Raw genomic sequence first — 25,302 nt, 5'->3', positions numbered from 1 at the left:
TTTGAAAAAGGAGGATTATTAGGAAATTGCAGTAGGACTCCTATTTTGTTTCATTACAATGACTTACACCTATGCCTTTTTTACCTTGTCATTGGACTGTAATGTAGCGTATAGCAGATGTTACTCTAGAAACTTTGGGAAGAAATACGTGCTTCAGATGATCACATATGCACAGTGGCTTAATTCTTAAAGTAAGGTTTTATTCTTACTAAATTCTAAATACATTCTTGACTTTGTAAGGTAGTCAAAACTAATATTTCCTAAAACATTACTTTTCCTACATCCTATGTAGTTGAAGTGCTAAACAGGAATAACCATTTGTGTGAAAATTATCTGAAATACATTATATATCTAGTCAGACCATCTCCTTTGCTATGTAATTTGGAATCTAACACTGGATTTAACAAGGCTGTTCTTTGACTAAAGAAGGAAGGCTCAGGCTTATAGTTCTTTACATACAAAATTGTGATAATGCTGGGGTTTAAAACTAACGTAGAACAACTTAGTATCCACTGCTTTGCCTTCAGAGTGATGGAGACATTCTTGTGTTTAGTTCTCCTTGTTTCCTCATACGCTGTGTGGTGGATTCAGGAAACAAGTGCATATGCATTCTGTGTTCTTGTCCATAATATTTGATGCCGTTAGAAGTTAGATATCTTTAGACCATGTGTTAAAGGTCACTTTTGTCATCTACTTGAGGTCTTTTTCTTTTTTTAAAAAAAAATAGGAGTGAGATGTAGACATACAAATGCATATGACTTGGGAATTCTGTGTCTCAAACAGAGTACCCGTAAGTCCTCTTGATTTTAAACAAGAGTTTTATCTGTAGTTAGAATTTGGGGGATCACTTATGGGTTGTTTGGTTGGAGAACAACCTACTTGGCTGTGGGAAATGAAAGTGCTCGTTACTTCAACGAGCTTCTCGTCTTGAGAAGAGCTTTAGTGTAACAAAAATGGCAAAAGTGGGTGTGAAAGTGTGTAGTTCATTAGTGATTATTAACAATCAGCTTTGTATTAGAAAGTGAAAGTTTATTTTTAGCTTATAGAAGATACAGCGTTCCTTTAAATAAAACTTCAGATTCACTATGTATGTTTCTCTTTATTGCTTTGGGAGTTAAATATTGCAATTCCTTGGCAAAGAGAATAGACTATGGCAATTGTTATTTTGATCTGAAGGCATATAAAGGGAAATAGTGTGATTTGGAAATGGGTTTGATAGTGGTGCTGTGTAGTCTAGAGTTCGTTTAACCTTCAGATTTTTTAAAGATTTATTTTTTTAAACACTTATTTTTAATATAAAGCCTCTTTTGGATTAGCAGCAAGCAAAAATTTCAAGCATGTGGCATGGTGCAGTATCAACACCTTGGTTATACAGGCATAGATAGCCTTGCAAATCTCAGAATAAAATACATGAACGTACAGGAGACTGCCATCCTGGGTGCACGTTTCTTCCTACTGGTGGGTCTGTCATCTATTAAAAGAAAAGATTTGAGCGATTAATATCAACAGTATGTTTTCGTATGATAGTTAATTGAATTGAGAATTGACTAAAGTTAAAGGTCAAATTAATATAATGAAAGTGTGATGAGGTAGTAGGGAATTTTTAATTTTTGAATATACTCTGCAAATACTAGCTTACTTAGAAAATGACAGCTGCTTGAATTATAATTAATGTCAAACCTCTCCAATGTCCTCATATAAAAATGGGGTCTGTATGAGATTGAGCATAATTGTTGTCCTGTAGAAGTCTTGTATACTTTTGTGATGTTAGTACAACATAACAAGATAATTTTTTATTGTGTTTGTTTTGCCTTCTTGAAGCTTAACCTTGGAGACGATATCGTGAAAGTTGTAATCGATTGGAGCAAGCTTCAAAGCACATCAGCACTTCAGCCAACATTGCTCTTTAGTGCACTTCAGCAGCATATTTTATGTTTGCAGGTAAATATGTCATTGGACACATTTGACTTGACAAAAGTGATCAACAACTGAATGTAGTTATATTACCTAAACTGTAAAATTTCCGTCGTTTTGATCTTACATTGTTATGTCCGACAAAAAAGAAAGCAAAAGTATTATACGGTTGGGATTCCACTATGCTTCATAGGTACTCACAGTTATGGATTTTTCAGATTAGTGGTGGGAATAGCCACTGTAGGTGAGCAGGCTGAATAAATGCATCCTCATTGATTTCTAGACTTGCATTGTAAATGTGATACATTTCCATCTATGGTGGGTTATAATTAAGCAATAAGACACGGCAGGTGTGTGTCATGCTATGATAATGATTCCATGCGTTGGGTGAGTTTTGAGGCTCATGGAGTGCTTTCAGTGGTTCAAGAAGTGGCATTATCCCAGCATGACACATCCTGGAGTGTCTTACTGCAATTAAATATATTTTCAGCGTAGGTTTTTTTTTTTTTAAAGAGTAATTTCTTTGACATTAATGTCTCATCTTGCCAAGTAGCCAGTCACCATTACTGTCATTTCCTTTAACTATTTGAAACTTTCCAACCCTGCCAAAAGTACATGTAATTTAGTTGCATGGCAGGGAGGGTGAGCAGTTTGTCAGCTGGTAGATGAACAGTGTTTTGACCTTGATAGTTCATCTGTAAAAGGTGGGGATTTGAATACCAGTTTTTTACTTCAGCTAGTCAATGAATTAGTTCAAGTGTATAGTACTGAGAGGGTGAAAAAGGAAGTTCCTGTATTTGCTTGTCTGTAGGTAAAAGAAAGACCCTTTGTGTTTTCCAGACATCCACCAAAGTCTTTGGTGTGATAAACAAAAAGAGAAAATATGCAAGATAAAAGCAAGTAAAAATTATATCCAACTGTAAGAACGCTGCAAGTAGGAATTTGATTCCATTTCAGGAAATGTGACTGGTAAAAATCATGTTGTCTTTAAAAATAAATAAAATAATTTCTAGAGGGAAAATAAGCAGTGAAATTCAGACTAGATGAAACTGGTAAAAAGTAAAAAAAGGGGTGTGACATATATATGTACTGAAGTTTTGTTATTACATCTTGTGTAAGAGTTATTGTAGTAGACTAAGCATTTATTTTTGCTGCTACAAATGTCAGTGCATTCTCTCATTTAATTTCATGACCTAAGTAGATAATCAACCGTGTCAAGAAAAGCATGTGTTCAGGATAACGCCTGTGTATTTCATGTCTGTGTTCTCTCGTTCACTTGGGCAACTGCAGTTTCAAGTGGAGAATGTAGTGCTGTGGTGATAAAGTAAAGGCTTTACAGTGTGAAAGCATTGGCTTTCATGTTAAGGAGGAAATACTAAGCTTTACTGTTCTGAGTAGGCATTTGAATGACATGTTAATTAAGTGGCACTGGTGCCAACGATTGAAGCTTTGATTTAGTTTGTAACAGACAAGTAGCAGGCAGGCAGATTTTTGCAGAAATTTGGGAGTTTTCCTATACAAACCTGTAAAAGGCACAGGTCAAAAAGGCCAGAATCATGGTGTGCACAGTATTTGGAATTATAGCTTTTTTCTTTTTTTTTAAATTTTATTACTGTGTTCCATCAGAGGCAGATGTAATTCCTAAAATTATTTCAGTTGGTCTGTTTTAGAAATTGTAATAGTACTTGGCTTTTTGGTTTTGGGATTTTTTGGCTGTTTTTTTTTTTTTTTTTTTTAACCCTAACATACTGTTTTCTTTGTTCAGCCTCTTTTAGAAAAACTCCAGTCATTGATTAAAGAGGAAAATATAGGCCATGTTGAACCTGCAGGTAAAACAGAAGGCCAGACTTGTGAAACAAGTTTAGATGTTTATGATGGTAACTGTCAGACTGAAGAAAAGTATGCAAGTTATGACTTGGGAGATCTGAAAGGTGCTCATATTAATTTTGATCCAGAGGTGGTCCAAATAAAAGCTGGAAAAGCAGAAGTAAGTGATTTACCTAAATTAAAAAAAAACAGAAAAAGACCTTTCTACATTTTAAATTTAAAGAATGAAATAGATATATGCCATCATGTTTATTACCTGCAGATTGACAGGCGGATATCAGCCTTCATCGAGAGGAAACAAGCTGAGATCAATGAAAATAATGTCAGGGAATTTTGCAATGTTATTGATTGTAATCAAGGTAACTGGCTAGCCAGACTTTAATCTTCATAGCAATTTAAGTTTTTTATTTTTTTTATTTTTCAAAAGCACTATTCTGTATTTAAAACAGAACTTTTAAGAGTAACTTTGTTTTAAAGTTAAGAACTTGCATGTGCGCTGCAGATGTTGTCAGATAGACAAAAAAAGAAAGTAGTCACTGGATGACAATGTTTAATGCATCCCATATGGAAAGATTATAGCTATTACTGTGTTCATTTTAAGAACTGCGATCTTAAATAGATGATTTTGTAGCTATTGTTCCCAATGTTTTAGCTAGATGTTCCTTCCAAAGTCAACAAAATTGTAATTCAGAAATGTGTTGTGAATTGCATATTCAAATTTAAGTTAATTTAATGCTAGTTAAATTACAAAGAGGTATTTTTTGTGATCAGTTTGAATTACTAGCTACTTAGAATAACTTTTTCCTTTCAACATTACTCACGCTATTGGTGTTTTTAATGCACCAACTGGCACAATTGGCTGTATCTATAACCAGACAATCTTAAATCCATCTGGTAGGCTGGATCTCATTAGCACGATCAGTAACTGTGTAACCAAATGCGTCTTAAAAGTGAAGACACTTTTACATACATAAGTAGTACAGAGACGTTTTCTAAGTACCTGTGAACCCAGATGTGCATTGTCTCTGTGATGTACTTATGCTTTTAGAGATCAAAGCTTATTGTTCCGTAAGCTTTATAGGAAGAGAGTTAAGCTCGTTGAATATTAGTTGGAATGAAAATGACATCTGAAGTCTAGTAGAATATGCTAGATGGTAAAATACTGATTCCTAAAATTGTTAATTATGTACAGAAGAAATGATGATAAGACCTTCCTTTGTATGTTCAGGCACAATAAAATATGTGTAAAGCTTTGCTGTATATGAACAGAGATTAAAATATAAACTTTAGAATAAACTAAGATGGTCTGTACTTTAGGTTTTTATGGTTAAACAAATTAAAGAAGTCACAGGCATCAGAATAAATGCAGGAAGGTGAGAAAAGAATGCTGATGCGTAAACTAGACCAGTCTAAAAATAGGAGGAGAATGGTTTCAAAAAAGGACATAAAAGCAGAATAACAGTGGTAAGCAGGGAAAAGACTTCTGTACAGGAAGAAAGAAATAAGTTACAGAGGAATGCAGTGAAAAGTAAGAACCAAATAAAATGTGAATTGGAAGAAATTTGGTCCTGATCCAATAAACTTTTATATACACGTGTGCATACATTTATGTGACTTATTCAATTAAAACCAGTAGGTCCATGCAAGTGTGTGAAACTATTAATGAGCAAGTGTTTATAGACTGAATGAAGTATTTCTGATGTTTTTATTGTACGAAAAATTTTAGTTAGATTTGTTAAAAGCCTCAAAGCTGATGATGGTTAGAATATTTTAAATTGTAAAAACATAATTAGGACCTCACTTTTTATATTATTATTATCTATTTAGAAAATAGCTGTGCCAGAACAGATGCAATTTTCACACCCTATCCTGGATTTAAAAGCCATATAAAGGGTAAGCAACTATTTTAATACCCATTTATTAAGAGTGTCCAGATAGAACAGCACAGATGAATTTTTGACTTTAAAACTTTTTATAGAATGCTCAAAAAATGCAAACTTAACGTATTGATTTTTGACTGTAGTGAATACTTTTACATCTTTGCTTACTTCTCCAAGGTTTTCAATCCTATAACTGCTTCATTAAGCTGATGGTTATGCACTAAAGACCAAAACAAAGTAGCCTATTTTCATTGTCTGAAAGGGAAGATGCAAAAGATAAAGCAGGACTGAGAAGCTGAACAATTCTTAGCTTTCCTTCTAAGGTGAAGCCAGCAGTCCAGTTAAGGAATTGAGATTAAATAAAATTATCTTCTATTTTTCATTAGTCAGTGTAAGTATATTGAATTAGAAAATAGTTCTGGGACACAGTGGAAGTTCTGAGGCATAGATTTATGGGAAGTGACAAGCTGGGGAACAAGCTTAACACTGCACTACCTTTTGGAAAGGAGTAAATAGTGTAGAAATGATTGTCCAACAGAAGTTATGTATAAAAGATTGCTTGTCCATCTACTGCTCTCTAGATGTACACAAGTTACTCTGTGTTTGAAAACAAACAAACAAAATCTCCAAAACGAGAATGAAAGTAACCCTCTCTTCCATTTTTGAGAGTGGTAGTATTCAGTTATCCACTGCTAGAAACCAATTCATTATTCTGAATTCTAGAATTCAGAATAATACTGTGAAACATGATCATAGGTATAAGCATTAAAAGGTCTGGTGAGCTAAGAGGGAGATGGGGAAGTGAGTTTGAGTTTAGAATCTTTCACGAAGAACCCCTTTCAGTAGTCACTTTTTTAAACTGAGTGCTAGTTTGTAACTTGGATGGTGGCGTATTATAGGAAAAAAGAAAAGTTTGCACTTCAAGTAACTAAAACCCAAACAGTTCATAACTGAAAGGTGAATAACACTTAGGAAGGAATTGGAAGTAAAACCGGCATAAACTGACGCAAGAATGTAACGTGTGGCCTTCATGAAGCACTGAGTGCTTCAGTGTCTGGAGTTGCCAACATAGTCTTTAAGTCTGCAGTATGCTGCAGTAGTCCTATGAGGAAGGACTTGAGAAATGACCGTGATTTAAAGAGAAGTGACCAAAATCTTCTGATGAAAATATGGTTCAGCAGGGAGAAAAGATAGACCCAGAAGCAGCTGAAGAGTCATTAAAGCTGTTTCCCAAATAACGAAAATTAGAAGAGAACTTCCTTGCTGAGATTCGTAGCAGTTCTCCTAGTTGTTTACCTCCCCTCATCTTCATGTATTTATGATGCTTCCTGTAATATTAGGTCTGGCCTCTTCTTTGCATTCACAACAGCTCACATGTGCAACTGCTGACATAGATATCGAGTTTTCTGCTGTTTATCAGCAGCTGATGACAAATTCTTGATACTGCCATTCTACATGAATGTATGAGTAATTCTTTTACTTTGCATATGTAAAGTCCTAGGTTTTTGTTTAGTTTAGTTACTCATGCAAAAAGAGGAAAATGCTTTTACTTGAACCTTTGATCTTAATGTGTGTGGGACCCTTCACATGAGAGATTGGTGTGAAATTGATTTAACACGGCTTTTCATATTTTAATATTTTGATTGTTTTAGTTAGATGTAGTTTGTGTTTCATGTGCATATATGTTAAATTTGTGTTCTCTTTACCTAGTTTCTAGGGTAGTAAATACATATGGACCTCAGACTAGATCTGAAGGAGCACATGGGTCCAGTCACAAAGCCAATGTACCCATTCATGATTGTGGAAACCAAGCTGTTGAGGAGAGATTGCAAAACATTGAAGCACACTTACGGTTACAAACAGGTTTGTATCATGTTTTAATTTTGACATAGGTGTGCCAGTTTGTACTGCAGTTATCATTACTGTAGTAAAATTGGGCAAGTCCATGAAAACTGTGACTGTAAAAACGGTGGGTAGATCCACTGAAGGGTTTAGTCATGCCAAGTACTACAATTTAATGTTTAAGTTCTTATGCCCAAAATGGAACCCAGATTTATGCCCAAATTAGGATGCTGAATTAGTAAATCTACACTTGATGTGGTGGCAAACGAGAGAGAGGCACTTCAGAATGGTATTTGAAACAATCTGGAATATTTGGAGGTAGGGGTTCTCCATAGCTAGTGGATTCCTTCTGCCTTGACCCACTGAACAGGAAAAGCTGAGGTTAGGACTCCGTCCAGTTTCATGGACACCTTGTGGGCTGGGGATAGGATGAACCCGAAGGACAACCTGAAACCATTTCCTAAAGGTGGATGGTTTTTGACATACAGTTAGGTGAGAAGCTTATTTCCCAGAACGTGGGAAGCTCGTTGTCAATATTTCCCTTTAGCCATGCAAACATGAGTCCTCACCTTTCACTAAAATAAATGCCATATCCACCAGGCTACTGATTTTTTAAAGTAGTTGCTTTCCTTACCCCAGCCCCAGTTTTCTAGAATATAAATGAATGAGGCACTTATCATGGAGGAATCTGTATTTTTCCTGAAAAAAGTTTTCAAAACAGAACAGAAGCCCACATCTTCACCTAATAAAGTGAATGTTCTACATATCACACTGCAGACACACACTGACTTTTTTTGTATTCTGAATACTGAATAGATGCCAATCCATTCTCTAAGAATATGGTGAACATTGACTAGGTTACTAGATTCCTGTGAATGCATACTGGATCAAAGTCCTCTGGCAGCAAGGAGAGTAGAATACTCCTAGATACTGTTGAGGCAGCAGTCAGAGCTTGGCGCTTAGCTGTATAGCTGTCTCAAAAATAAGGTGATTTTTGTGCATGGAAATAGAATTTGCAAGTGGCTGGCCAGCATTAAGGTTACAACGTGTAGTAGCTTTGGTATATGCATATCAGGGATAATGATTGCGGGTAGGGGCCCTTGCTTCCAGGTTGTGCCTATAATAGGTGACATAATTTTGTTTGAAGTAACAGGTCAGCTAAACTACAGTATAGGGGAAGAGGATGGAAGTGTGCAATTCCAGCTCAACTCCTGTCCAAATCAGCATTCCTGGGGAAGGTCTCAAGATCATTTGTTACTTACCCCAGCAGCTGTGCAAAAAGTATTCACCTGAGCAGGTAACTGCCTCAGCTGCCTGCTCGCCAGTTTTTGTTTCTGATGACTGAAAGAGTTGTTCTTGACTCACCTGCTGTTTTTCAGAACAGCTTCTTCTAGTGCTAGTACTGCTCTTTTCCCTTTACATTAAGAGACAGCAATATTAAGAGTGAGAGGTTAGCTGATTTAATTAGTAGCTGCTGAGTGATGCGTAGAGAGCAGAACTGAAGGAGGGAAGCTACCCGCAAAATTGTCTGTCTGAAGTGAGGAAATAGATGAATGGAAAAAACCCCATTAGTGCTTATTTCAGTAGTTTGTGGAATAGAATTGTCTTACCTAACCGACCTAGAAATAAATGGAAACGGGTGGCAAGAGAAGAAGTAAAAGCTTGCTAAGGCTTTGGTTGTCACTACTGTTCAGAACCAGACTATCATTTTAATTGGGATAGCCAGTAGTTAGTTGTGATAAACGGTGATTTCAGTTTATAGAATACTATGTAGCATAAATAAGATACTTTCTAAGGCTGATCTTGTGATCAGTTCTGTTCTTAGGTGGGGAAACAAGCCCGAGCTGCTGTAGTATAGCTGCGAACAGCAAATGGGTTGAGGTGGGGTTTTTTTGTTGCTGTTTTTTTTGTGGTGTTTGTGGGTTTTGTTGGGGTTTTTTGTTTGGCTTGGGGGTTGGGGGGGGTGGGGAGGCGAGGGAGGGGTTTGGTTGATTGGTTGGTTTTTTCCAAAGCTCTGTTATTTCCTTCCACACACACTTTCCCCACCCCTACTTCTCCCATCTATGGCCAGGCAAACGCTGTTCTTTGTCAAGCACAACTCATACCTGTCCTCTAACCTCTGATGCTCAGTGGAGGTAGGTTTCGTTCAGAACAGTCTTAGATATCGATGCTGAATTCATGTGTGGTCTGCCATCCCATCTGCTCCCTCCTGATGCTGCTGTCAGTTTTGAAGTGGTAACATTTGGTGTGTGACCAATGTATTGTAAGAGTGGTCATTAGTTGTTCCAGGGGACCTTGTCAGACATATTTCAACCACCTGCATAAAGTTGTCTGTTGCCTTCACTGACTGCACGGGCTTATCAATCAGGTTTTACCCTGAATCATATTAATTACCCTTCCTTTTTATTATCCCACCCACTCGTTCTGTTTTAGCTGCTGGTTGATACCTGGATGCGAAGAATTCACCTGTAAAACTTGCAATCTTTAGTTTAAAAAGTTATTCAAGCGCTTTTCCTGATTTCTTTGTATTTGTACTGGTGTGTTTAGGTGGTCCTGTACCAAGAGACATTTATCAGAGAATTAAGAAGCTTGAAGATAAAATCCTTGAGCTGGAAGGACTGTCTCCTGAATATTTTCAATCTGTAGTAAGAAATTTTCTCAACTTCTTGTAGCATACCTAAATGTATTCAGGACTTCTGTGCTTAAATCTTTGATGTACAGACAAAAACCTAAGGAGTCAGGGGGCAGACAGTTTTGATAGACAACTCTGGCTTGGTGTAATGGTTATATTTCACGTGGACCATCTATGTAAGTTCATATTTCTACCTAATTTCTCATTTGAAAGAAAATAGTATTTGTTGGAGGGGGAAAAATAGCAGCCACCCGAGCTTAACTAATTTGTAAGAAATGTATTAGAGGTTGGATTTCTCCCCCCCCCGCCACCCCACCCCCCCCCCCGGCCTTAAAATCTGAAGTGCTTCTTAAGACAAGAAAATTGACTAAAGTTTTGATCTCAATACAAATCATTAATGGCTTAAATCAGCTGCAATCCTTTGGACTTCTGTACATGATCTGATTACTAAACATCTACTATGTCAAATAACTTCCAACAGGATGAGAGACTAAACCCTTTAAAAATTGTTTTGTGTGGTTCTATGACTTTGGTTTCTTTTTGCTGGGCTTCAGGCAGAGTTCTGTCTCTTTCTGAATAGTAAACCTTATCCTTCACTCACCAAAGGAGATTAGGACAAAGAGAACATTAGTTGTTACTACATCAGTCTCTGCTTGGCTGTAGAAATTTCTTGTCTGTTATCTTGCTCTTCTTTCCGCATGTAACAGTAAGAATGTCTCTTTTACTGTTGATCATATTTTAATTTATATCTTCTCCCTTGAGACCAGCCAAAGAAGAGTCAGCAATTAAAAATCAATAGCAATATTATCAATTTTTGTTCCATTTTTTTTGTTTGTGTTGGAGACCAATATTATTTGTGAGGCTATTCCTTTAAGTTGTTGGAAACCAGAAGTTAAAACATACACTTTCATAAGCTGAAATTTCCATGGAAAGTGCTTTAGGATCTTCTCTAGGATGGGATCTGGGAAAAATTTGTGATGGTGGCAATAGTAGTGTTGTGCAGTAATTAGCATTTTTTTGTCCAAAGTTTTGCATGAATATTGGTGTGGATACAGGAAAATTTTAGGGAGAAAAATATTGACAGTTTCAAAAGCTGGATATTGATCTTGGTTTTGTCTGAAGGAAGCTTCAGTTAAGTTGGTAGTTGTTGGCTGCCAAGCGTGGAGAAACTTCAACAGCTTCTGACTGTTCTCCAGTAGTATTTCCTGTGATCCAAAGTACTTAATTATGAAAAAGATTTCTTTAATCCATGGAATGGCAGCCAGTGTCCTTCCTGTACTTTAAAGACTCTTGTCAATGTTGTTACAGAATTACTTGTGGTCCTCTGTCAGTGCAACATTAAGTCTGTTTTGATTATGTCTTTTCTTTAGAGCTGTTCTGGCAAGAGGAGAAAGGTTCAACCTCCCCACGTAAGTACTGTTAACTTTTGTTTACCTTAAGTTTAGGATGTTCTGAGTGAAAAGTAAACAGAAGTTCTACCAAGCAAATATCTAACTTCTCAGAAATAGCTGCATCAGTATTCGATAGCTTGCTGGCAAAGAAAGAGAGGGAAGGAGACAAAGTTAATGGGTGTCACAATGAAATGAGTCTTCTAAAAGTCTATACTAGGGTAGGTTAGTTAGTTTTTTCACCAGTTAGAAGCATGATAGAATAAAATAAATCTGTAATGATGTTAATCAAGCTGGGGGTAAGAAGCAATTTGTGAATTCTGATCAGCCTCCTAGTAATGTCTCCTGGTTTTGTTTTGTGGCTTGGTGGGTTTTGTTGATGTTTTTAAATTTTTTTTTTTTTAATTCACTTTATCAGTTTGTGAAGAGACAATAAAAGTAGAAATGGCTGGCTCAGCAAAAGTGTTGCAGGAAGACTTGACATTACAGCAGATATTAACCTAAGTCAGTAAGACTTACCATTTTCACACCATCACATAAGGGAATGCATTAATCACATACCTTAGGCCACATGAGAGAATTTCTCTTCAGTGCAAGTGAGACCGTAGCTGGAACACTGTCTGCTACTAGCCATCACTCTTGGAGACAGATGAACTGGAGAGAATGCTTAGAATGGGATGTGGGCCATCTGAGACTTGAGGAAGTAGGCCTGTTTATATAAGAAAAAAAATCTTCCATAGGGTGAAATATTTTTATAAAAAGGATGATGAATAGTTCTTTGTGTAAGAAGAGATGAAAAAAATTGTCAGGTTAAGTGGGCCAGAGGAGACTGATGTTGGGCAATAGGAAAAAAACCCTTCAGTTGTAAAGCTGGGTTCTACAAGATCTAGATAGTCTCGTCCAGTGTTTTAACATCAAAGAATTTTTGTTTTTTTATGAACAGGTTAAACAAGCATCTAATGGAAATAACATGGATGTATTGATCCATGATTAGGACTGTCAGTTTCTTCTAAGTTTACATTCTTTTTCTTTCAAGTTTAAATAGCCATAGACTAGATTCAGACAATTCTGCAAAAGTATTTCTGTCATTTAGTGCAATACGCAGTGACCTCAAGTATCAAGTGCTAGGCCACTTCTCTCGCAATTACAAGATGTAAATGATTGTGGTTTTTATTTTGTTCTTTTAGCAGAACTATTCATTGGCTGAACTTGATGAAAAGATCAATGCTATAAAACAGGCATTACTGAGGAAAACAAAAGAAAGCAAGTCCAAGGAGGCTGAGCGACTTCTTCGATAAAAAAAAAAAAGTCTTTTCAGAGTCCTCACCATGCTTTACACATACCTAAACCATAGACCTGAGTAGTGTTCATCAAGGATGACTTTAGCAATGAAAGCAAAGCGTGCATATAAGCTTCTTTTGGATGATCTTGAAAGCTTTCTTTCAGAAAAAATTGAAAAACAGTCTTATTAATGAAATAGTTACTTTAAAATGAAGAATGTTTTAGGAATAGCATTCTAATAATCCATTCCCTTCTGTTATAAAGGAGGATTGCAGCATTGTTTGTATGTGGGAAGTCTTAACCTGCATACAAAAGCTACATTTCGCATGTAATTCTTGATGATTCAGTATTCAGAAGGGTTATCTTTTGAATACTTTTCATGTAAGTAGTTTGCATAGACTTGTGAAATAAAATTAAATACTTCCGCATAAGTAAACTGTCTTAGGAAAAAAAATTACAAAAAAAACTTGCAGTATGCATGCTTACCTGCATTTTTTTCATATTTGTCACTGTTTTCACAGCTGTTAGAAATGCAGCAAATTGCATTTCTGTTTGAAAGATGGTTATGGAAATCCTATATGTGTAAATAGAGACACCTGTTCTTCACTTCCTCAGTGTCCTGCAGGAATTCAAACTGCATACCCTGCTAACAAACTTAATATATTCTAAAGACCACTCCAGGGAAGGTTTTGAGGAGCATGCCAGCAGGCACCAGCTTCCCTTCCTTCCATATGCATGCTTACATGACTTCTGAAGCATGGATGCTGGGTACGTAGTTTAAATTAAAGTCAGACCTTTAGCCACACACTGAAGTGTGGTTTTGTTTTGGTTTTTTAAAATAAACCATTTTCTATTTATACCAGTTCTTTAGTTTATTTGCTGTCTTTATTCCAGTTTAGAAGAAAAGTAGCTGTTACGGAGGGAGTCTTTTATGTCAACTGCTCTGCTTACAGCAGTCTTACTATTGATGTCCCTGTATCAGTCTCTGTGACAGGTGTTATGAACAGTACTGACTGGACACAGTCTTGCACTTTGAAGCATAGTAGGCATTTTCTGTGATTCTGTGTTCTCATCTAGACTAACGCTTGTTGTAGCAACTGCACCTAATGCTTCTCTGAAGGTGAACCAGCAGAGGTGGGAGACAAAGCTCCTTGAGCTCTGGTCCTAGCTCCAGGAAAGAAGACAGTATGATAGTTACCTGTTCAGATGCTTAGTGTCCACCCAGGAAGAGATTAACCCAAGCAGTCATGACTGCCTCAAGTACAACATTGAATACAAAGAGGTACTTTTGCAGTTGAAGACTGACCTGCCTATGTGTAGGACCATTACTCAGATTGTATGCTACATATCAGTACAGTGTCCTACAGAGACTACTTTTGTTATGCGAAATGTTGCCATTGTTGGAAATCCTAACAGCTCATATTATGAGGGGTGTTTTGGTGAAGCACCACAGTGAGCTGCAACTTTTACCTCATGTAGATAAGCTTTACTTGCTGTCTACAAAACATTTCTTTTTTTGGTACTGTGTCCCAAGAGCCATAGCTCAAAAGAGTACAATCATAGAATGGTTTGGGTTGGAAGGGACCTTAAAGATCATCTAGTTCCAAACCCCCTGCCAAGGGCAGGGACACCTTCCACTAGACCAGGTTACTCAAAGCCCTGCCCAATCTGGCCTTGAACACTCCAGGGATGGGGCATCCACAACCTCTCCAGGCAATCTGTTCCAGTGCCTCACCACCCTCACAGTGGATATAATTGTGCCTAGCACCACACACTTCACACAGTAGTACTTGAAAGAGTGGTGGGAGGTGGCTGTTGCAACTGGGGACAGGAAGGATGATCACAGGAATTTAGCTTTTATAAAGCAGTAGCCTCTACTCGTGTGTATTATAATTCACGTACTGGTGGGACATGCTGGCTAAGTCTACTGCATTTGCACTATGCAGTTTTCTCTGGAAAATTCTGGAGTGAAGCCCTATAAGAGATTAACCTGTGGCAGATACCTAGGTCTGAAAGATTTGTCTAATATTAAATTATTTGTTGTTAGTTTACATTAAAACAAGTGCATATGTATATATATATATACAGAAAAAAAAATACTTCAGTCCTCATCAGGGGTCAGTTCTTGGAATGAAGTGCAAACACTGCTGATTTCCTCCAGGGAGACTGGTTACAAAAAGACTGCATTAGCAGTTTCGAAGTGGCTTTTTCTGTCGTGAATTACCTGCTACTTGAAAGATCTCTTGCCATGGGATTCTCCTTCTCCTCTTTCTCAGGATGGCAGCAACATAGCAGTTAGAGGTTGAAAGCATAATGAAGATGCATTGTAGCAAGACAATAGCTAAGGAGACAACAGCAGAAGTAGTCTGCCTGGTAATTTATTAGCCCTACATACTTTATCAAATAAATGCTATGGATACACTTGAAAAATGTAAAGGTATTCATCTTGCTTTGTTATTAGACCTTTGCCGTTCTTTGATTTCAAGTTGTTAATTTCTTGTACGCTTAATGCGAATGTGCCTGTCCTATAAAAATTCATTGGGAAGATATTCTCTGCTGTGAGTTGCACGTTAAAAGTAGTTGCGGATTTCAGAGGGCTGCCAAGCTGTTGGAAGTTTCCCTTCCTCTGCTATGTGACTTTTATGCATAGAGGGATGGGGCAACAGGACATTGTTCTGGTATTCAGTGCTACTGGTCTTACCAGTTTATCCTTGCTTGCCTTTTGTCTCTTTGGGCTTTACCTTCTACGACTAACTTCCACTGTAAGGACTATTTCTGCAGGAAGAGATGAGCTACGCAATCCACCACACCCCATAATAAAGGGGATGCAGGACAGACCTCTTACACTATTCATTTTCCACAACTACCAATTACGCTGTTTTTCTTCTGCACCTGAAACACTACAGTGCTTGCTGATAGATGGGGCTGCAGTAGCTGAAGAAGTCTGAAAGGTAACCACAAATGAAGCAAAAGCAGAGGAAGTGTTTACTATCTTGTTGGCATGTCAACACCTTGACCAAGACCTTTTTACTGATGCTGGGCTGATCTACACTCCCTTTCCTCCAAAAGGACACACCAAAGTGTGCTTAAGAAGAGAACTTTATATCTTTGTTAAACATCTTCCTTTCCTTCTCCACTTCCAGCTAGAGCTAGCAGTACAATGTAACATTGAGGATACCTTCCCTCATACGATGTGTTCCTCTCGGGCTGCTCCTGGGATCCAGAAGCCTGTGTAATGAGAAGCACTGCTGTGGCTGCTGCTTACTACAGCAACACTTCTCACTTGGCAAAAGGCCAGGTTTGAGTCTGAACTGGACAAAGGAGTGGTTTAGATGTGCAGGTTCACTCCAGAGAAGAATTTACTGAATAGACAAAACTATACAGAAGCGTTTTTGTAGGTCACTTATGTGATCCAGTTCACCATCCTCCAGCGTACATAATCCCAGTAATATTAAAGGTTTGCCTGTGAAAGGACCTCAGTGCTTTTGTGGAAACACCTCTACCACCCACAGCTTGTCTGCAGCATGGCGAGAACAACTATCGTACAGCAACAGGCATTCTGCCTGGCTGTCAGTCCAGAGCTCTTTAATTTGCAAGCAGTTTGAGAAAATTTGCTTTTGGTTTTCTTGTAAGATGGTATCTCAGTCCATGAGCAAACACACTGCCATAAAAATGCTAAACATAGCGCAGATTCTTCATTAATTTAGGCTCACAAGGAAGTGTGCTGTTTATTAAAAGTCTATCTCATCTTCAACATGTGGACATTTGAGAGGAGGTACCAGCACCACTACCCACCCCACCTCCCCCAGTCGGTAGTGGAAATCTTATTGATATCAGTCATGCACAAATGCCATAGCTGGATTCTGGGATTTGTTACTGGAGTCACACATGAGTAAGAAAAGCAATTCTCGTAGGACAATGTGAACCCCTAACTTGGTCGTAGATAAAAACCACCTGGATTTGGGTTATACAATGGTAATTTTGTATAGAAGGTTTCCCTGTTGAGGAACTCTTGCACTGAACATAAGTGCAACCCATTGCAGGATGATATATCACAGGGTTCAGATGAAATTCTGTGAACCTTTCCCACACATGTCCAATCTACATATATTAAAATTACAGGCAATTAGGAATGGCATTGCTTAATTAACTTACCCAGAACAGGTTTACTATTGTTTTAGTGTACAGCTATTCCACGTTACCAACACCAACAAGCTTATTCTGCTGTAAACTGGCAGGAAAAGAGAGAATGACCACGGTATGTCCTGCTGGAGAGAGATTGCAAAGCATTCCAGGCTGCCAAGGCTCTTACCTGAGCTGCATCTCTTCTGCCCTGATATTTTCAAGGTGCATGCTTTGAAGGAAATGCTTAAAATCTCTGTAGCCAACCAAGAACTGAAAGCATAGCTTGGTTTCCACTGCAAGAAGTCAAGACAGACTTGTATCCCAGCTGCAGTACGTAAAATTTCACAGATAAAATGAGACATTCTGTCTCCTTATTTATGCTTACCTGAAAGCTGATCTAGAGATCTGTCCAGGTTTTGCCAGAGTCCAATAGCCTGTGTTTCACGCTTCACCTCAGTTATTAAGGGCTTCTGGTTACAAGATAAAAAAAGATAGTTATACAGCGCTGTAAATTTGGCATTAATTATTTGAGGAAGATGTCTAAGAGCATCACCTTTAAGCCAAGAACATTTAGGAATGCTTCACATTGCTGTTTAGCACCTTGCGTGAGAGATGTAGTAAAACATTGGAGCTTGTGTTACTGCACAGTTCTGCAACGTGTGCATGATCAGTTTCTTTGCTTCAGGCTCCCCTGAGTAGGGAGCGATTCATCTCTAGGAGGCTAATTTCTTACAGTTGAGTGCAGGATTTTAATAAATAAACCCAAAAGTGAAGTGCCCTTTTGAACAGCCCTCGTATCAGCAGGTAATATCAGTAATTTAGGAAACTCAAACCGTTCACCATTCCATCCAATGTATTGTGATCAGTGCTGGATTACTTATTTATTCTTTTAAATACATCATAAGTTATCTCTTTTGTTTTAATTAAGACCTTACAACACCACTGAGAAATTCTAACCCCAGAATGCCAAAGATGCATTATTTGAAGGAGTAGTCAAAACACTGAATAAAAATATATTTTTGATTGATGAGTTTACAAATCATTTGCACCAGTGAGAACAAACAAAACAATTTCTACAGTAACAGATGCTGAACCATCCTCTCCTGAATGAAGACATGGAGAGGGGGGCTTTGAAGAGGAAAAAAAAAAAAGTCTCCAGAAAGATTCCCTTACAGATACCTTTTCCCTTTCCCCATAAAAGCAAGAGTTTCCCCTAACCTTTCCTGTTGAAGGGTTGCTGAGTACTTCAGGCTTCTGTAGCGGTAGGAATCTCTCTACCCTGATTTCAGCTGTGCTATAACATGAACCTGTATAATCCTCTCACAATTGCTCGCTACCTCAAAGCATGGGAGAAAGTGGATGAAAACTATCCGCAGCCCTGCGGGTTGCTGAGGATCCAGGCACCCTGTCCAAAAGCGTTGGGCTACACATTGCCTTTGCTGCCAGCTTTGCCCTAGCCCAGGTAATGTGCTCCTATGGCTAGGAATAGGATTTGCTGTCCTGTCAGATAATCTATCCCACCCAAGAGCGGTGAGACCCAACTCAAGTGGTCTCCAGGAGATGAGTTTTCTTGTCATTGCTTCCTAGGATATATGGATTTGATTTCTTGTGACTTCAAGCATTACCTGATGGGGGAGAGGTGGGAGTATGTACTGTAGAAAGTCTAATGATTGAGAAATAAGAAAAAAGAAAAAGCACATTTAAACAACTACCTCTGTAGATCTTCTAATGAAACTGCCTTGTCATGGACAAAACACTTAGAAGTAACAATGAAAAGAATAGGCATTGTTTGAAGCTATTATTTAGAAATAATCTAAATTTTTAAAGGTTAATTAGTGTAATTTACCCATCTTGGTTATTAAAAAGGGTTATACATGAACAATAAACGTAAGAGTTCAATCCATTTTATTTCCACAGTTGATTCATCCACATCTGTTTAGCTTTTTATGACCATCTAATTGATTTGTAGAATTCTGTCCAGTACAGATGGGCTACTGTTCATGACTACTTTCATACTATTTATATTATTGTTGCTCTGATTTTTATTCAAGGCCAAACAGAGGGGAATATAAGAGTGTGATGTTCACCTAAACATAACAATGACATTAAATTTCTATTTGGCTCTGAGACAAGAATAGATTTGTGGAGACAATCCACTATGAATACAAATAAGTTGTTTGTACATAAATATAATAAAATTTCTTAATTCTGACCTATTTTACCAGTTCTACAATATGCTCTGTTATTATGAAGTTTTGTAGCAACAGCCAGGCTAAATCAATTGTCACAAACTCATTTGGCTCGAAACTAGAATTACAGCCCTACTAACACTTGCGAGAGAATAAAAGCGATGCCTCTGTAGCCTGTTCTATGACAATTCTAGTAAGCCTATATGTAGTCTCTCATACAGCTGTACATGCATATGCTACATTATTTTATACACAGTTTATACACACAGCATTTTGCATTTGATGGAGACTCTCCCACTTCCCTTTGAGTTGTCAAAATGAACGGAAGCTGGCTAGGTGTTTTCCACCAAAGAGTCTCCTCTCTTGCTGTGAAAACACATAGCATGAGCAAGCCTTCACCAAGCACTGGCCTGTAAACCTAGCTCTTGCTCTGTTTTGTTTCTGAGTCTTCTGGGTATATGGGGAGTAGTTTGAATAACCTACACTGTAGTTGTCTTTATACAGAAGAATTTTTATCAACCCCAGACCCTGAATCATCAAAATCATTCAAAGAATGAAGAAAGTGCCCTTAATTATGCAGTAGTCCCACCTCTGCTTTATGTAGTTGGAGCTTCGTGCATGTAACCTGTATGTGTAATAGCAAGAAAGCAAGATGTATGCAGAGTTATCACAGTAATGAGAGGTACACTTTCATGCCAGTAATTTTGTACACATCATACTGTAGATATTTGCTTAAGCATGCCAGCTGCTTTGCTTGACCACCACACAGGGAATTCATTTTGTGGTCAGTCACAACAGCCACCACTAATAAATCTGGAGTTTTACTAACCAGGTGCTTCTCTGGCGAAGAGGGTACGTAGTAGCAAACAAGCTCAAATCCTGAACTACAGCCTTTGCACAGAACTTGAGAAGAAATGAAAACGTATGGATTGTTGCCTTCAGGTATGCATTAATTTTTCAGAATTTGGTGTTCAGCAAATAATAGCATCATAAAATGGGAGAGGAGGGCAGAAAGAGCCTTCTGTTTAATACAGACTAAACTACCATTGTGGGAAGGCAGCCTGTTCAGATGACACAGCTAAGCAGATTCTACCGCCTGTAACTTCAGTTACAGGGTGCAACAAGAAATGTCATGCTTGCTTGAGTTATCTACCACAGTTTAACATGAGACAGCCAAATACAGGAATTCCTCAGTGCAGTGGAAAATCTTCACTGACACATTGCAACGGCTTATGACAAAAACATTTCTTACATTGAAGGGATGAGAGAGATTCTCCTTTAGCACGAACACTCGCAATTCTTCCTTATTACATGTCCCAAACAGCAAAGGAGGAAAAACACTGCAAAATGGAGATGTTTTGGAGTATTTAAAAATCAGTATGTTAAAAGTTGCTGATGCTAATTGCTTCTTACCCATGGAGAAACAGTACTGATACACCCTCCAGCATAGGTTGAGGGAAACCTATCAGTTCAAAACCCACATTTACAGGGAGCGTTTCATCTCTGCTTTGGTTTTACAACAATAACACATATCAAACAATAAACTGTTCTGGCCTGTGAATTCCACTTTAATACAGTACAATAACATTTGTGTATATGAACTTGTCTTTTAGCTGTGCCAAAGTGTTTCACTGAGTGCCTCCAATGCAATTACAAGGCAAGCAAGCAGCGGAGAATGAGAAAAATAGGTATAGCAAAGGTGAAAAGCTATTTCAAATGCAATTTGAAACAAGACAGAGAGTCAACAAGAGACAAAATAAGGTTGTTCCAGGTGGTGGAGCTGCAGAAGAGAAGACACTTACCCAGCACAGATAGCTGTGAAGGTAGAGAAGAGACCAGGGTGATACAAGATGGGCCAAAGGAGAGTGTCAGAGATTGACCTTGCAGGATGCTACACAGAAGGGTTGTTAGCACAGAGGAGATGAAAACAAAGAAAAAGCAGTTTGACAGGAGAGGAAGGAACCAATTCTGGTTACATGACTCTGACAGGCTGCTGCTGCTGAAGGTTACTACAGACACCAAGAAGTCTAAAGGGTATCAGGTCATTAACTGCATAGAGGAGAGCTGTTTCCGTGCAGAAGAAAACCAGATTATTAGTCCCTCAGAACATCTCAGTGCAAAAGGTGTTTCTGACTCCTAGCGACGCAGAGCCCCACAGTTCTGCCTACAATGGCTACAGGCTTCAGGAACCAGTTTTCTCTCAGTTAATATCAATGTTGCAGCTTATAATCAGGGTTCAGGGCTTTTGGAGGATTAACTAAGGAAGGAATTGGCTTCGCAATCTAGTTTTTAGGGAGACTGTTATGATCATTTTTGTAACTTCACAAATTTGATTAATTACAAAATATTTGTTACATCCTTTCAATTTGTCAGTCACCCAGAGACTGCTGCGTGACAGCAGTGAATTTTGCCTGCTTGCCTCCTTCTGAAGGAATAGATTTGCTACAGCAAGAGTTAGAAAAACAGGTTTACCAGGTACTGAGCACCAACAACATAGCATACCTTCATGGCAAGAAAGAAACCCTGCCATCCTTTCACAATCCAACACTCCTCACCATATCCCAGCATGTTCCCTATGACTCCAGCTGCTTTGTATTTATTTTAGTCACTCCCATTCATGACAATCTAGCTATGCAATCACTGCTACTTTTCCCACCTGCTCTCCCTTGCTCAGATTACTGCCCTCGTCCTCCCTTTTTCTGCCATGCTTTTGGTGATCTTCTCATTATTCACTGCTTGGAATGTGTGAAAAAGCCCACTGGGATAAGGGAAGTTCTTGGACTGCTGCCAGTGGGTCTATAGGGTGACATGCAGGTCTCTGTTTTAAAGCAAGGCACCCTGGCTTCATGTGGGGTTCTGCAGTTGACCAGAAGTCAGCAAAGGCATGAAATACAAGGGGGTAGAAACACTGAAAAACAAAGAATTCAATTAGACTAAATACAAATTTCTATGTTCTGGGAGAAAGGATGTTCTCATGGTTACAGTTCTCTACTGAGATTTAGCAGGGACTGGTCCAGTGCCTGCCACATCCACAAGTTACTGGTGAAGCTCTGTTGAAATCATTTGATCTTTCCATGCTTTCTCCCTCAGTTCCCTGTAGGTAAATGGGGATCATAAAGACTGGCTGTCTTACAATGTTGCTGTCATGATATATCAAGAAATGTTCAGGATGTGTTTGGATCCTGCACTTAAAATGGTGCTATCACATATTGTATCTGTGACAAGAATAAGCAGACTTTCCAATAGGCTCTTGTTTTAATAATGCTACAGAGTAAAGATGCCTGAATTATACTGTATTCTGCTGCTGCAAGACTTTAGGCTAACTGCTCCCGCAGCTGAATCCAAACAAACACAGTTTTACAGCTGCTGAAGCCAAAGAAGTTCAGGCAGAGCCACACTGCAGGCAGTTTCACCATGAAATGTTGTTATGAGCTCCTTGAACCACCAGCACACTTTTGCCAGGCTCTGCTTTCCCCTGCGGGTCCCTGCCTGGCGCAGGTTCCTCGTCCCCCTTGGCCCCGCTCCCGGGCCAGCCCCACCGCTTGGCATCACTGCCTGCTTGCTGCCCTTCATCCAGGTGGGTCCGAAAGCAGGAGCAAGACTTCAAATGGGAAAACCTTCCAAGCAACATAGCAAAACTTTTGTTCTGATTTGAACCTTTCTGTGTGGCTGCTTAACAATTTATAGTTATTTTGTTCCCTTTTTTTTTCGCCAGAAGAATCAGTAAAAAAAATTTTTAAAAACCTCGTTCCCTTAGGAAGACATAATTTCTGAAAGCATTTCTTTAATGGAAAATTAATTACTACCCAGTCAAAAAACACTAGTTATACCATTCTCTCATCTTAATACTTAGACGTCTCAAAGAAAAAAAAACAAAACCCAAAACCATATATATGCTGTTTCTATCCGTGTTTATTTCACTGAAATAATGTTTTCAAATTGAAAGGAATGAAGGGGTGCGGGAAATATTGAAAAGTCATGAATCAATTTCAATCAATTTTAATTCCAGTATAAGAGGAAGTAATGTCACTTGTCAAAAACAAAGCAATCATTTCTGACAGCTAAATTTGCAAGAGACTTATTGCTGTCTGGAGAGGGGTAAAGCTGGATGCTTCCCTGCTTCTACCTCCGCATTAATTGACTTTCAGTGCCGTTTGATTTATTCTAGTGAAGTTTCTCTGTGTCCTGTGACTTCTACTTTTCTTCCCTTAAATCAGCACTGCCACACAAACAGAATTTTTTTTTCCCCAGAGTTTTAACTTGAAATTTGAACTTGGGTTTGCAAAAATATATGCAGATGTTTGTATAAGTACTTTTCTTTATGAAAGATATCTTGATTTAAAACAGTTGTTAGAGAATTTTGGAATGACAGTAAGGCTAGAATAAAACTAAAAATAAGGATAAGATTAGAAAGAGCATCAAGTCCCACTTTTGTGTCATTGTACTCTTTTTTTTTACAAGCTGACATTTCTTGCCTGTGTGTACTTTGTGTTTGAAATAAGCCAAAATCCTCATACAACATGTATTCATCGTTTAGCACCCAATAATAATTTTGATTGGTGGTTGCCTAAACATTTTACTAACTGATTCCCCCTGAAATCTATGAAGGTTATGGATTTTACATTCATATATTAAAAAGTTGAACAATTTTACTTTTGCTACTACAAAAAAAAGGCAGGAGCCTCCTCCTTTGGAGGAACACCATGAGGACTCACAGCCCTCCGTGAAGGTTTGCAAGGAAAACACCCCAGTGGGTTCAGGAGCCTGGAAGGGGAGACCCACAGTAAAGGAGTTTGCCCAAGTATCTTCAGGGTCTCAAGAGCAGGTCTTCGCTTTCACCCTTTCGTTCATTTATAAACTGGTTCCTCGGCATACAACGGGCTCAGGTAAACCATGAAACAAATATCCGGATGGCAAACAACACTGAACATCGGCTTCATTCAATAACGTATTCAACACTGAGTTTTTTCATTACTGATTTCAAGTTTTTGAACTGAAGAGGAAAAATTCACTGCTCAGCATAGCTGCTACCTTACTAACATAGGCAAGACTGTGTCTGTACCTAAAGGTTGTTTTCTTCTAGACCACGCTGTTGCCTTTGGCAGCAGCAGGACTTGAGGGACAGGTGTTTCCTTGTGTGTGTGTTGGAATTGTTACCAGTAGTTATCAAATATCTTTTTTACTGTTATAAGCAATTTTGAACATAGATGTTTTAAAATTAAAATGCATTAATCTTTTATTTATATCTGCAACATATCTTTTCATAAGACAGTTTGAAGCAAGTCACGTTTTCCACCAAAAATTGAATGCTGAAAGTAAGAGGTTAACAGCGTCTAATTTCAAGCTAACAGGTTAACAAGGGTCTAGTTTCAAACCCTCATCCCGCACACCAGGACTGCCTATAAATGCAGGTCTCATCCACACCCCGGCGGGCGTCAAAAGCCCTGGACTCGCATGGGCATTGGAAAATCCCCAAGGTAATAGCAGTGGGAGAGCCTGGGAGTTTTGAATTTGGCTGGAGATGTCAAAAAAAAGAGAAAAAAAAAAAAGAAAAAGCTGTGTGTACTACATTTAAAATATACAGTAGCAGAAGAGTATTTGACTTGGTAAATTAAAAATTTTGAAGATAAATTCACTTAACTATACTTGAACAGTCAGGTGCCATTATAGCCCTGTCTTTTCTACAAAACATGTGTTTTACACATTTATTCATACACATGAGGGAAAAAAGCTTGATCTGTGCCTCTACGCCCATTACTTGTCTGAGTAATTCCTCGCAGCACAGTGAAGGCGGCTGTAAAGGCTCCTTGCATCATTAAAGACCCATAGGACTGGGCCCATCTTTTGTTGCGTATGTTGAGACTGAGATCACTGTAACGAGGAACTTTCACAACTTTTAAAACACCGAGAAACAAGTATTTCATCTTAGATTTCGCCCCTGAAGTCCATCATTACCGGTTAACTAACGGTTCCCTCCAAAGAGAGCCCACAATGCAGAAGTATATTTTCAGACATTCAAGAGCCTGTCAATGTGACACCCAGTCTTCCAGGCAAATTCATTAGGCCAGAATTAAATACTTACTGTGGAGGAAAATATAGGAAGAGAAACTTCAGCCTTTGTCACCCATACTTTTGTTAACCTAGACTTTGCCAGATTTGCAGCATGTCACAACCGGTGCTTGCCGGGGCCATTGAGGCACCAGGAATGCATTCGCTTTGTGAAG

The 25,302-nt window shown here is 38.4% G+C and overlaps 1 protein-coding gene and 1 long non-coding RNA gene across 2 annotated transcripts; one reads left to right on the top strand and one right to left on the bottom strand.

Annotated features, from left to right (window-relative positions):
- Positions 1–1,764: 1,764 nt before the first annotated feature.
- On the top strand, positions 1,765–13,626 carry MBIP (MAP3K12 binding inhibitory protein 1). Its single transcript, XM_050898125.1, has 8 exons — positions 1,765–1,941; positions 3,680–3,901; positions 4,004–4,100; positions 5,569–5,634; positions 7,332–7,484; positions 10,011–10,108; positions 11,466–11,504; positions 12,671–13,626. Exons 1-8 carry the CDS (start codon positions 1,765–1,767, stop codon positions 12,779–12,781), a joined length of 963 nt encoding a protein of 320 aa, XP_050754082.1. The 3' UTR covers positions 12,782–13,626.
- On the bottom strand, positions 10,432–21,618 carry LOC127017172 (uncharacterized). Its single transcript, XR_007766545.1, has 5 exons — positions 21,581–21,618; positions 20,331–20,418; positions 17,275–17,359; positions 12,045–12,192; positions 10,432–11,626 (listed from the first exon to the last, which is right to left on the bottom strand). It is a non-coding gene; the product is annotated as an uncharacterized LOC127017172 (long non-coding RNA).
- Positions 21,619–25,302: the final 3,684 nt, after the last annotated feature.

Source organism: Gymnogyps californianus, chromosome 5 (genome assembly GCF_018139145.2).
Source record: "Gymnogyps californianus isolate 813 chromosome 5, ASM1813914v2, whole genome shotgun sequence".
Lineage (NCBI taxonomy): Eukaryota > Metazoa > Chordata > Aves > Accipitriformes > Cathartidae > Gymnogyps > Gymnogyps californianus.
Note: the sequence above shows the minus strand (reverse complement) of the source record. Positions and strands in the feature narration are given on the sequence as shown.

What these genes read in the sequence shown, in the direction of transcription:
- MBIP (XM_050898125.1), top strand. Translation starts at nt 1,765, where the DNA reads ATGTTAGTACAACATAACAAGATAATTTTTTATTGTGTTTGTTTTGCC. An exon ending in AGCATATTTTATGTTTGCAG is followed by an intron (nt 1,942 to 3,679) that starts GTAAATATGTCA and finishes TTCTTTGTTCAG; the next exon opens with CCTCTTTTAGAAAAACTCCA. An exon ending in ATTTAAAAGCCATATAAAGG is followed by an intron (nt 5,635 to 7,331) that starts GTAAGCAACTAT and finishes CTCTTTACCTAG; the next exon opens with TTTCTAGGGTAGTAAATACA.